This window comes from Morone saxatilis, unplaced genomic scaffold, assembly GCF_004916995.1.
Source record: "Morone saxatilis isolate NCDOM2014 unplaced genomic scaffold, NCSU_SB_2.0 Contig16, whole genome shotgun sequence".
Lineage (NCBI taxonomy): Eukaryota > Metazoa > Chordata > Actinopteri > Moronidae > Morone > Morone saxatilis.
In genome coordinates, this window is record NW_023339718.1 from 18,588,523 (window position 1) to 18,602,139 (window position 13,617).

Here is a 13,617-nt window from a genome sequence, read left to right on the forward strand (position 1 = left end):
TATATATATATATATATAAATACTGCAGCTTAACCTGTATTTACACATCTCCAAAATTTCAGAGGCATCAGAAAGCATTAATAGTTTAGTTATTTTCTAGTGTTAATATGTTCAATTTCAGTTTTTGGTAGTGGGTTGAACCTTTTCCTTTAACCAGGGCTCAGTTGCCTGTCTGTTTCTCTATTAGCTCTCCTTTTTTTGACCCTAGACTTGCTTTAATTCTGAAAACTTTCCATGCAGATTTTTGGCTTCCTGGCGTTCATGTGCATCATCCTGGCAATAGGGAACTACTTGTGGGAGTTGAACGAAGGCTCAGAGTTCACAGTCTTCCTGCCCAGACAAGATGGCAATGATGCTGCGTTCTCTGCCTTCCTCACATTCTGGTCCTACGTCATCATCCTCAACACAGTGGTGCCCATTTCTCTCTATGTTAGGTAACAACGTGTGTGAAATTGTTATTTACTTTATAATATACAAAACATGGAGGTTCTAAAGGAACTTAATGACATCAAACATCTAATCAATCCAGTGCAAAAAAGTTAACAAAATGTAAATTATAACAATTATTAATTATCGGCTTCTTCTTAATTCCTACATCTATCATCAGTGTGGAATTCATTCGGCTGGGGAACAGCTTCTACATTGACTGGGACAGAAAAATGTACTACTCACGGAACAACACCCCTGCCGAGGCTCGTACCACCACGCTGAACGAGGAGCTCGGACAAATCAAGTATGTCTTCAGTGACAAAACAGGGACGCTCACCCAGAACATCATGACCTTCAACAAGTGCTCCATCAACGGAAAATCTTACGGTAAGATTCAACAAATGCTCATTTAGCTCTGAAGCTGTTTTGTATAATTATGTTGCTTTCTGGGTCCATGAATGCAATATATCTGAATGCATGCAAGTGAAGAGACAAGGAGTTTTGTTGGTTCTTCTAAGATCGAGTTAGAGGCAAGAAGGATTTTTTTCTTTCTCCATTTTTTTATTCGCACACTGTCCCTCACTTGTACTCACTTACTCACACTTACTCACAATAGGGCCTTGAGGAACATTAGATGAAACACTTTTTTAACAAATCAGTGCTGTATTACACAATGAAGCCCTGTGTTTCAAATACATACATGAAAACAGTAGTGGAAGTAATATAATACATAAAAGAGAAATGAATCCTAACAATAAAAAACAATGAGTATTTCATTTCTCATTATATGCTTCTTTCAAATTTCCTCCTTTTATAATAATAATAATAATAATAAATCTTTATTTATAAAGCACTCTCAAAATCCACATGACAAAACACATCTCATGCAACTGGTTTATTAGTGTTTTGGGGTCTACATTCAGCACTAATGAGTTCCCTCTATTATCTTTCTTCTTTTCAGGGGATGTGTTTGACTACACAGGTCAAAGACTAGAAATTAGTGAGGTGAGTTGGACCTGATGTGACCTAAATTCAGTCTTCTTACGGTTCTTACTATAAATGGCAAATTAGCCCATCTATTAGTTAAAAGGCTTAATTTCACTGAATTAAGGCAATTTAAGTCAATTTTGACGGCACGTTTCTCAAACTCGTTGTCACTCCTCCTCCTTGCCCTCCTCCTCGCTCTCTCTCAGCACACAGAGACGGTGGACTTCTCCTTCAACTCGCTGGCTGACCCAAGTTTCATGTTCCACGACCACGCTCTGGTGGAGGCGGTGAAGCTGGAGAACCCGGAGGTCCATGCCTTCTTCAGATTGCTGGCCCTCTGCCACACCGTCATGGCCGAAGAGAAAAAAGAAGGTCAGGGGGGATAAAGTGTTTCTTCTTTGACATTAAGAAGAGCAGAACATTTCATCAACCAATGGATTATTGCAACTCTCATTCCAGCAAAATTGCAAGTTTGGGAATTAATCAACTGCAGTTGTAATGTTACAGCATTTACTAGCTTTCTAAATGGTTGTCGCTTTACTTAACTAGAACTTAGAGAAGAATTCTTCTTCCTCCACTAAGAAATAAACAAACAAACAGACATTTTTGCTCCCTCAGGTGAGATTTTCTACCAGGCCCAGTCTCCGGATGAGGGAGCGTTGGTAACAGCAGCCAGAAATTTTGGATTTGTCTTCCGCTCACGTACACCAGAAAGCGTTTCCATTGTGGAAATGGGACAACAGCGCAGCTATGAACTCCTGGCCCTCCTGGATTTTAACAACGTCCGCAAGAGGATGTCTGTCATAGGTATATAATCTACTGAAAACAGATTGCTCGGAATACATTTACCTATTTAGTGTGATATTTAATAGACTGCAGAGCCAAACTGTGGTCAGATTTTTTCTTTGTTTGTTTTTGGGTGATAATTGAGTTTGCTGCCTTTTTCTTGATTTGAATATATAGAACACATATTTGTTCTCATGTATGTGTATGTGTGTGTGTTTGTGTGTGTGTTTGTTAATACAGTTCGGAGTCCAGAGGGGAAGCTCTCTCTCTACTGTAAAGGCGCAGACACAATCATCTATGAGAGGTTGCATCAGTCCTGCAGCAAGCTGATGGACGTCACTACAGAGCACCTTAATGTCAGTAATATATCAGTGATATTTGATTCTTAAACTTTATCTGAATCTTTCTTAGGCTTTTTCTGCATTCTTGCCTGTTGTTTGTCTCTGCATGCCTGTGTGTTGTGATCAGTCATCGTGTGTCAAGTGTGTTTGTGCGTTTAGGCATACAAAGTTTATCCTAATGCGCATGCACTCCATCCAGCTGTGAAAATAAAGTTGGATGAAGTCCTCATCCAAAAGCCTCTGGCTGCCTTGGAAGCATAAATGTTTGGACTTTATAACTATCATGATAATTATGAACCCTTAATTTGTGTAGCCAAATGAATTGTTCTAAATGATTGAGGCAATAGAACGAAAAGGAGGTTTGATATATGAAGATAATCCAGTTATAATACTAAAGTTAATAAAAATACATTTTAAGATAGCAATACACATTTCAACAGGCTGTTCCAAATTGGTACAAAAGCTCACAAACGAATGCTTGAACTTGACCGTGGAGTGTTTTGTAATGAGTAAAACTTTAAAATCAACTATTTTTGAAGCCAATGCAAACAAATGTGGGTTATGTGTGTGATAGCTCTTGTTTCTAAAGCTGTATTCTATATTTTTCTTATCAACAAATCCTATAATGAGACCAAAACCAATAATGTATTAGTCCGTCTCACAGCAATTTCTGACTTCCCTACCCTGGAAGTTTGTGACACTCAGCCTAAAGCACATTGATTCCTACTGAATAAATACATTTTTAAACACACGTTATATAGTTTCTGAAATATCACCAAGTGCAACATTGAGGCTAAATGGACAACAAAAGAGCTCTGTGGTACAGAGGAATAATCTGTATCTGGCTCTAGATGCACAGGCAAAACTAGTTTGCACTATCTATCATGTTCGTGTTATGCCCTTCCTTTCTGCTTCTTTTCTGAATTCTCATGCTGTTTTTTATCCATCTATTCCCTCTCCTCTCATCTCCCTTTATTTTTGTTCCTTCTCTTTTCAGCACATGTTGTAGAAAAGAGAAACAACTGATTATCTCCTAGTTGTCTGTTTGCCTTCACTCCTCTTGGAGTTTATTGCCTAGATTGCAACATTTACACAGCCGGGCACATTATTTATATCTTCAAATACCATCAGCTTGTGTGTGCGTTGGTTCTTCCAGGATGTGTTTGGTGTATTTATATGTGTGTATATGTGTATGTGCAGCATTCGTCCATATAATTATGTCCTTGCTGATCTGCAGGAGTTTGCAGGGGAGGGTCTAAGGACTCTGGCTTTGGCCTATAAGGATCTGGATGAGGAGTATTTCAACCAATGGCAACAGCGCCACCACGAGGCCAGCACCGATCTGGACGACCGAGAAAGCAAACTGGACCAGCTGTACGAGGAGATAGAGAAGGATCTGTTGGTAGGGAAAAAAACAAGCAAGGAAAAATCACTCCTCAGTAAAGTTAATTCTGTAAAACCATAACTGGATTTTTTGTCATTTCAATATTTGTCAAATACGCGGCATGTTGATTATGTGTCTAAATGTGTCTGTCCAGCTGCTTGGAGCAACAGCCATAGAAGACAAGTTACAAGACGGAGTTCCTCAGACTATTGAGCAGCTGTCCAAAGCCGACATTAAAATCTGGGTTTTGACTGGTGACAAGCAAGGTATATAACATAGAATTTAATTTACAACACATCTTATATGTTTTCTTGATGGAGGGATCATGGAAACAAGTCTGAGAAATGTTTGTCTTGTGTTATAATTCAGTATTTATAGTAGTTTTGCTTTTTAATAATTATCAGACTAAATTATTACAACTTGGGTCTGAATTTTGTAAAAAAAAGTTTAAATTAATAAATCCCAAATATAGAGGAACACTGTGTGCACACACCTTTGTTAGGTCAGGTCACAGTTGAACGAGAAAGTGTCTGTAAATTGTTTACCGTTTGCCTTTGTTTCTCTTCCTCATAAGTGTGTTTTGTCTGACTGCTCTTTTGTCTTGCATCTGACTTCTTACCAATGTCCAGTTCCCAGTTTAGTTCCTCCTCGAAACACAGCATCCATTTGGCAATTAAGCATTTATTGAAAGCTTGAAATTATATCTCAGAAACCGACCACAGCACCCCAAATGGTTCACATGTTCCACTGCTATACTTGTGGCCTATTCCACCTTGGCCTGTTTGACACCGAAAGCAGAAATTGACAAAATGACCAAAGGTCAAACGTACTGTCTACTTACTGATGTGGATTATTTGTGTTGCAGAAACTGCAGAAAACATTGGATACTCATGCAACTTACTCCGGGAGGAGATGAACGACGTCTTCATTATCTCGGGAAACTCGCCTGAGGATGTCAGACAGGAACTGAGGTCAGAGGAAGTTTTCAAAAAGCGATTTTAGTTTAGACTGAACATGAGGAACAAACTGATTGTGCATGATTATGTTTGTATGCCTTGATCCATGTTTTATTTTCTTGTGGAGCAGAAATGCACGGACCTCCATGAAACAAGACGCAGTGGAGGATTCGGTGTTCCTGCCAGAACGGACTCTGGGTGTCAGTCCGAAAGTGATCACAGACGAGGTGGCAAATGGAGAGTACGGCCTGGTTATCAACGGACACAGCCTGGTACGCCATAATACGTTTTCTAATTACAATGCACTTGTCTTGGGTATTACTTAAAGTTATATTTTGATATTGCATAAAAAACACATTAAATATCCAAAATATGTAACATTCCTTTATTTTATGTGAAAAATAAATGTTTATGGAAGTCCATCAGATTTGTTAGTCAGTCATGATCAAGTGTACAAAAGTAACCCAAATCGACCTAATGGAGGCATCATTAATGTCTTAATTTCAATCTGTTTTGTTAAGAATTATACCTGATTATTATTATTATTACATTTATTATTATTTTACCACTGCAGTTGCTGACACTGTACAGTTAAGTTGTATTATTTTCAGCTACTGACTAATTCCTGCCTTTTATCACTTTCCTATATTCAGGCATACGCCCTCGAGTGCAGCATGGAGCTGGAGTTCCTGAAGACGGCGTGTATGTGTAAGGCAGTGATCTGCTGCAGGGTCACTCCTCTGCAGAAGGCTCAGGTGGTCGAGCTCGTCAAGAAGTACAAGCAGGCAGTCACACTGGCCATAGGAGATGGGGCCAACGATGTCAGCATGATCAAAGGTATCAGTGGGGCGACAGACAGCTTTATGGGTGGTTAAAGATTAATATGTTTTTCATTCCACGTAGGAAATCTGTATTGGAGGATTAAGAACTAAAACACAATATGTGTGGACGATAGTGTTAATTCTTCCAGACATTTTTCTAACAAGAGTGGCAAACATCCGTTTTCAAGATCCTCAAATGTGAGGATGGTAACAAAAGAAGAAGTTTGGAGAACTGATACTGACCGTTTCTCCTTCCTCTCTTTGTCCACCCAGCGGCCCATATAGGTGTGGGTATCTCAGGTCAGGAGGGTATGCAGGCTGTGCTGTCAAGTGACTACTCTTTTGCCCAGTTCCGCTTCCTACAGCGCCTCCTGCTGGTGCACGGACGCTGGTCCTACCTGCGCATGTGCAAGTTCCTGCGCTACTTCTTCTACAAGAACTTCACCTTCACCTTCGTCCACTTCTGGTACGCCTTCTTCTGCGGCTTCTCTGCACAGGTGAGAGCATGAAGAAAGATTTGTCACATTTGTTTCTTTGATTGTGCCACGGGAAGATGGTGCTCCCATTAGCTCCGACTGGCTGAGCACCTCAAGACACCTATGCTGGAACCAGGTTACAAATCGGCTTTAGTTCAGTTCAATTCAGATCTTAATTGTCCCACAAGAGGAAATTCTTTTTGCTGCTTAAAAACACAAACATAAAGCACTAAATATACACACCGAAAAACACTCAAGAAGACATTAAAGGTGTTGTGTTATGTACATAATTCAGAATAAGAAAAATGAATTGGGTGTGGAATCAAGAGGCAGTTTATAATGTGTTAGAATTAAAAGCATTTATTGCACATAAATAAATCAAAACCTGATGCACCTGTTACTTTCGCAAAGTGAGGGAGTAATATTTAGAAAAAAAAAACAAAAAAACAACCCTGTTACAAATAGAGGTGTATTGTTTTTTAAATGCAAAAAGTTAAAAGAAAATAACTATAATAATAATAACAAGTATTTTTTAAATTAAAAAAATAGTTCATACACCGATGCACAGCATCAGGGGCGATTTGGGGTTCAGTATCTTGCTCAAGGACACTTTGAAATGGAGCAGGAGGAGCCGGTGTCGAACCTCTGAACCTTCTGATTAGTGGATGACCCATTCTACCACCTGAGCCACAGCCACCAGACTATATCTGTCAGAGTAAAGTGAAAATCATCAGAATGTCTTGTATTTTATTTGAGAATTAGGGTTGTAGAAGTGATTAAAAGATTTACTGTTTTTGACTTTCAGACGGTGTATGATGAGTTGTTCATAACACTCTACAATCTGGTGTACACAGCGCTACCGGTACTGGGAATGAGTCTGTTTGATCAGGTAACTAAGTGATGTATGTGTATGTATTTATGTGTTTTTGTGCCAGAGAATGAAGATTATCTTTTATACAAAGAATACAGCTCAACGTGTTTAAGCTGACAGCACAGAAAACATCAACACAGTCACACAGACCTCATGTCTTTGTCTCTCCCTGCTGGTCAGGATGTGAATGACGTGTGGAGTTTCCAGCATCCTCAGCTCTACGTCCCTGGTCAACTCAACCTGTATTTCAGCAAAAAGGCTTTCTTTAAGTGTGCCCTCCACAGCAGCTACAGCTCCATGGTGCTCTTCTTCATCCCCTACGCAGCCATGTGCGACACCGTGAGGGACGACGGGAAGGACGTCGCCGACTACCAGTCCTTCGCCCTCCTCACCCAGACATGTCTGCTGTTTGCCGTCACCATCCAGGTATCCTCCAGCATCCTTTTCTATTTGGATAATCTTGCTTGAATAAAAAGAAAGATATTCATTCAATCATATTATTTTTAAATGTATTTTCTCTCTGTGTCCATAGTTGGGGTTGGAGATGTCTTACTGGACGGCGGTGAACACTTTCTTTGTGTTGGGAAGTCTGGCCATGTACTTTGCTGTAACATTCACCATGTACAGTAACGGCATGTTTCTCATGTTGCCATCAGCCTTCCATTTCATAGGTGAGTGGTGAAGACACGCAGCACTGGGCAGGTGGCTGAAGTTCATTCAAATTCTGTGTACATTTCCACATTCATGTTGGTCATGAAAGCTTTGTTCATTCTTTCATACAAGGCTATAGGTAGGGTAAAGGTGCCAGTATAATTCAAATGAGTTGAATTATACTGCCAAATACAGTGTATGAATTGAGTGCTATGTTTGCACAGGCAAAATATCTGGTTTATAACTAAACCAAATACCTAAACTGCATTCAACTAGGATCACTGTAGTGTGTGCAATAGGCTAACAACACCTTTTTTGGATAGTCTCATTCTTACCAACCAAATTGTTTCTCTACCACAGAGCATAGAAAGCTGTCAGGTACTGACAGTTGTTACTGAATGCTTGGTCAGACTGTACTGACTGTGTTTTATTTACACTCTGTGTGCTCATATGAACACGATGAGTACACTTCAACCGCAGTTTGACACTTTACAGAACACACAAAGTTCAATTCCACTTAAAGTATAGTCACTTACCACTGATAAAACTTTTCTCCTCTAACAGAACTGACTCAGGCCCATCTTCAGTGCAGTGCATATATGATTAAAGTCAATAGAAGATCCTGATATGTGTATAAATACAAACTTTGTGTATATGTGTGTTTGTCCAGGAACAGCCCGAAACTCTCTGAACCAGCCAAACATTTGGCTGACAATCCTCCTCACCTCCATCCTGTGTGTCCTTCCTGTGGTTACCTACCGCTTCCTGTTGATTCAGCTCTGCCCCACCATCAATGACAAGGTACAGATGGAACTATTTTACACTTTACTATGCATGCTTGCTACAGCTGTACTTGTAATACATGAATTGCTTTTAAAGCTAACACCTCTCTTTTTAGACATTGGATTTTTCAATCCCCCTCGTCAGTGTGACCCTTTTGTTTTTCTGTTTTTCGGGTGGTACTAGCTTTCTCTGAAGATATTTGCCCTACATCACCTGAGCAATCACAATTCTTTGGTACAGTAGGTTTATGATAGACAAACATCTGGCTTCTTGTTGACACAGCAGCTCACCGAATGAATCCCAGAGTAAATGTTTGAATAAGTGTGCCTCTATCCAACATTTTAACTTTGTCACTATCTGCCCAAACTTTCAGGTGATGTTCAAGGTAAGACAGGCCAAAGCAACACCTTCCCCTCCACCTCGACGCCCCCGCATTCGCCGCACCAGTTCCCGTCGTTCAGGCTACGCCTTCTCACACGCGCAGGGCTACGGGGACCTGGTTACATCGGGACGGTTCCTACGGCGTCCCGCTGTGTCGCGTTCTTCAGGTTTCACTCATGTGGGTCGCACAACCACGGGCTTCAGTCCCATGGGACGATCGGCTGGATACAGTCCGACAGGACGCCCCCAGAATGCCAAGGTCCCGGATGTGGAGGTGACATCACTGCAGATGTACAGGACTATCAGAGATCCTGCCCTCTGACAGTAAGATGGTGTTTGGAGAAGATCTGGGAGATGGAATAATCCCAACTGGACAGCTGTTTAAAGCTCCCATTTGTTCTTTTGTTACCATGACACACTTGTTCATGCTTTCCAAAGAAGTTCACGTCAAAGATTTTTCATGATCCGTCTGCCCAATCATCCAAGACGAGGTTTGAAAAGTACATGACTTTTGCTCCAAGCATTTTGTTTTGTATTAGTTTATCAAAGGGAACTACAGCTAAATGTGTAGCCACTTCTGATGGGTATACAGATCACTTTCATTAAATTGTGAGGGTTCATGTTAAACATGCCTCATGCAGAGCCAAGAAATGAAAGGTTTGACAAATTAAAATTTTCTGACACTAGAAACAGTAACAGGGTCATTCATTTTCAGATAGAAACTACCACAGAAGGACAAAGTGTCGCCATGTTTACAGACTACCCAGATCGTCTAACCTCTGGGAGATGCACAGCAGCGCTTTGTATAGAGGATATAACCAACAAAGCCATTTTGCATAAGAATATTTTTATTTTGTACTTTAAGTGTCTTTTCAAAGCATTTTATTTTCCTATCTCTAAAGCTGTACAAGCTGTTAGCACTTTGGCAGCATCACGTGTCAACTGCCAACAGACATCTTCACAGTGGTTCTGGGGAAGAGAAGATACAGCAAAAAAAAACAATTTTTGCAGCATCAGCATTGTTGGCCTTTTCCCGCTTTTGTTGGACTTTTTTATAGTATGTTTAAATTTACAAAAAAGGAGAGGGACATTAAAATTACAATTTTCAGTACCACTATGTAACGAGACATACTTTATACTTTACTAAGTTGAAAGTAATATTGGTTAGAAAACAATGAATTATTGATTATTGAAACGAGATAGTAGTACCACACAAAGAAAATAGCTAATAAATAAATTAAGTTTGCAATTGTACAATAAAAGCTAATACATTCTCAATAAAGGAATTTTGGTTTGAAGATCTGCAGCTTTGTAAGTGTTCTATGGATTAGTCTTCCTGTGTGATCACTTAAAGCACCAGTAAGAAGACATCCATCCATCCACCATCTATACCCACTTATCCTTCTTAGGTTCACACACTCCTTGTCTTTTCAATACCTGGCAAGCCAAACATTGTTCTTTCTAATGGCTTATTCCTGATTTGTCTATCCATCAAATATTTATAACGCCATTAGTTATGACTAATGAACTATTTATAAAGAATGTCTCATTAGATAGTGGTACCAAATCTTCTACAGTGCAGCTTAATAGGAGCATGGATGGCATAAAATGTTTCAGGTTTTACTTTGGGTTGTTTTCCAGTTATAGCAACTGAGAGTCAGAGGCCCTGTTTAAGCCGACTGTATTGTACATGCATATAGGCAGGTCATGTCTGGATCCAGTTTGGGTGGATTGTAGCTCAATACGTGCACCAGAATGTGTCTTAAATGACCAATTCAAACCAGTTTTAGCATCTCCCCAAACAATGTGTTTGTTTGAAACTGAAAATAACAAAAGGGAAAAATGCACATTTGACCTCATCAAGCAGCAAGAGAGAGATGAACTGCACCAGCTGTGTAAGAACTAATCTTGAATACAGAATTCAAAATGTTGTTTTCTATAGGAAAATCAACCACATCTACCTGTGTCTGGGAGGTTTGTCGTACTGTAAACACACTACAAAGTTAACTGGGTGATATTTTAACCCATTAAGAAACCCAGGTGGATTCACATGTGTCCACATGTCCTTGAATAGCCAGTTCATGTGCAGTTTTTAGTCGGAGCGCACAGATCGCATTTTAGTGCCAACAGGGCCTAAAAAACACTGCTTAGGCAATTCCCATGGGCTTTTAATTGGGTAATAATAAACTTAATGGTGTTGTACCTCATTTTAAAATCAGTTTTAAAAATATTAAAAATCATGCTTAGTAACTATTTCAAAATCTTGTATTTAGCAACAAACTCACTACTGTATGTCTGACAATCAACTTAGTGGTTAGCAGTATTTCTACAAATTAAAATGAATTAATTCAAAATGCCATGTATCTTAGCTGTCATTTGGCTTTCTCTTTGAATGTTGAATCAGCTTACTGAAAATATGACCTGATGTAATAATTATATTTTAAAAAGAAAGGAAATTCCTATCATGCAACACAATAATGACAGTCATGTGTGTTGGTTCAGTACAACCTGAGGTTTGTGGGATCAATCTTAATTTATTATGGTGTGTGAAGCTTTAAAGAATAGTCCAAATGGAATTGTTTTCATAATTGCACAAAGATTCATAAATGTTTCATCCACAGCTGAATTTGAACCAATGAGACTGCTGATGGATGCCTTTGATGTCATAAACTTGTTGAAGCAACTGTAGTGTTTGTATCTGAACATCTGTTATCACAGTGTGAGTCAGTTGGTTGTTGAATTGAATGTAGTAACCCCTAACTCTGCTGGTGAACCAAAGAATTTTTCAAAGTGTTGTCCGTCATAACTGTTGCTCATCAAACCAAATCTGATGCTGGAGGTCAGTGTGGTGAAGCTGGTTTGCACCACTGACAGCAGTAAAGTGTTCTTAATGGAAATATTTCAAGGTTTGAATATGCAGAAGAAACATTTATTGCTTGTTTGTAAAATGTTTGCTTTTTTTTTTTTTTTATTAATCTGGTTTCATTCTGTCTTTTCACTGTTTAAAGAAATGGTCTGGTAGCTAGTCCTGTTTTGTGTCAGATGTTATCAGTTTCATTGTATTGGGGCCCATTTGACAAAAGCAATTTGCGAGGACTGCTTACACACAGATCACAGAACTTGAGCTCCTGTTGCAAAATTTGTGAAGTTAGCCCCAATATCACATTCAGCAGAGTCGGTCTGCAGTGTTAATGCAGAATAAATTAATTGAAAATGCACTGTCCACTAATGTATTGCAAGTCTTTTTATAGCATTTCTGTGGTACTGCCCAAAATAGCCATAATGAATACTTTAAATATTTATCAGTATATTACTAATATTATATCATGAAGACTGAAACTGTAACAACATAAGGAATTTTTGATAACTATTTCTCAAATATGACAAAAGAAATCTATTGATTATCACTTCTCTTTCTGATGATATACATTTTGTATAATTTTGTACTTTAAAACATTTTTACTGCAATAAAAAGATCTAAAAGCTAAATATGTCTCATCTGTGCATCTTCTCATTCATAACGTGCAATTCTCTAAAACAAAAAATATCAATTTGACTTCTGGGTTTGATAAATGTCTGGTGGCATTAACACTGAGGCGTTTTTAAACAATATTGGTGATTTATGGAGCTCCAGTGGCATATTTATATTTCAGTAATGATGTAAACCTATTTGGTACCTCCACACGCCATATTTTCTCCACAAAAGCTCAGTAGGACAGACACTGCACAGGACTACATTGGACTTAGTAAAAGCTATCTGAATGTGCTTTATACTGCAGCATAATAGCTCTGCTTTTAAAAAATGTAATCTGCACCAACCAATCTGTTTCCTTTCATAGATCTCTATAACATTTTATACAGAGTTACTTTGTATGGTGTCTGTAAAGAGAGGGTCAGTGTGGACCCACTGGTGAATGAAGCTGTGGACAAGATTTAACCTCTCTTCATCTGCAGTGTAAATAAACTAAAATGAAAGTCGAGCAGCACTTTACGGTTTATGGTTAACCTGCGAAATGTTGCTAAATAAACAGGTGTAAAATGAGAAGCTGCTGTATATCTCTTCAATCTTTCAAGTATCAGGACATAGGTCTCCATTCTCTCATAACCCATCCATGTGTTTACTCTAGCAGTTGGAAAGAGGAACAAATGTGAAGTAATATTGCTTTGTGCTTTGTTCTTAGAGAAATGAATCATATAAAGAGCTACTAAAGTAAAAAGAAAGTAATTAAATATGAATTTAGACATTATTTAATAGCAGTTTTCAAGATGAGGTAAGATCTATCCTATACAAAAAGGACAGAAGATTAAATACTGTACTTTACATTGTATACATTAGCAACTATGATGTTTATTTATAAAGCATAATCTTTGTCTAATAAAATGCAGAGCAAGATGCTGCTGATAAATGCTGTTTTACATGTGTGCAGCTCATCACCAGCAGATGGTGTGATAATCCTTTACACCACAGCAGTATTGTCAGTGCCAAACCACATAACACCAGCCTGATGTTTCCACTTATTGTGTAATACTGAAAGAATCTCATTGTGTTGGAACACAGCAACTGTGGAGATTTATCATAGTTCAAACAGTACATGTCCCATTTATTATTTACATACATACACAAGCAGTAATAGGTGCAGTGCATACTACAATATAATTTATGAGATTACGCTGTGCTGATCATGACACTTACAGTGGTAGAGGTTGTTTATTATGTTGTGACTGAAACTGAGCATCATATATTACTAGAA

The 13,617-nt window shown here is 38.7% G+C and overlaps 1 protein-coding gene across 1 annotated transcript in view; it reads left to right on the plus strand.

Annotated features, from left to right (window-relative positions):
• The window catches only part of LOC118325739 (phospholipid-transporting ATPase ID-like), a 204,037-nt gene extending 191,276 nt beyond the window's left edge, over positions 1-12,761 (plus strand). The window contains exons 12-28 of the mRNA XM_035658529.1: positions 241-434; positions 608-816; positions 1,391-1,434; positions 1,623-1,788; positions 2,035-2,223; positions 2,443-2,558; positions 3,781-3,945; positions 4,082-4,193; positions 4,793-4,898; positions 5,014-5,155; positions 5,537-5,720; positions 5,978-6,201; positions 6,986-7,069; positions 7,232-7,477; positions 7,584-7,722; positions 8,373-8,503; positions 8,859-12,761. Coding sequence (XP_035514422.1) covers positions 241-434; positions 608-816; positions 1,391-1,434; positions 1,623-1,788; positions 2,035-2,223; positions 2,443-2,558; positions 3,781-3,945; positions 4,082-4,193; positions 4,793-4,898; positions 5,014-5,155; positions 5,537-5,720; positions 5,978-6,201; positions 6,986-7,069; positions 7,232-7,477; positions 7,584-7,722; positions 8,373-8,503; positions 8,859-9,188 — 2,781 coding nt within the window. The 3' untranslated portion in view covers positions 9,189-12,761. The remainder of the gene's footprint in view (positions 1-240; positions 435-607; positions 817-1,390; positions 1,435-1,622; positions 1,789-2,034; positions 2,224-2,442; positions 2,559-3,780; positions 3,946-4,081; positions 4,194-4,792; positions 4,899-5,013; positions 5,156-5,536; positions 5,721-5,977; positions 6,202-6,985; positions 7,070-7,231; positions 7,478-7,583; positions 7,723-8,372; positions 8,504-8,858) is intronic.
• The last annotated feature ends 856 nt before the right edge of the window (positions 12,762-13,617 follow it).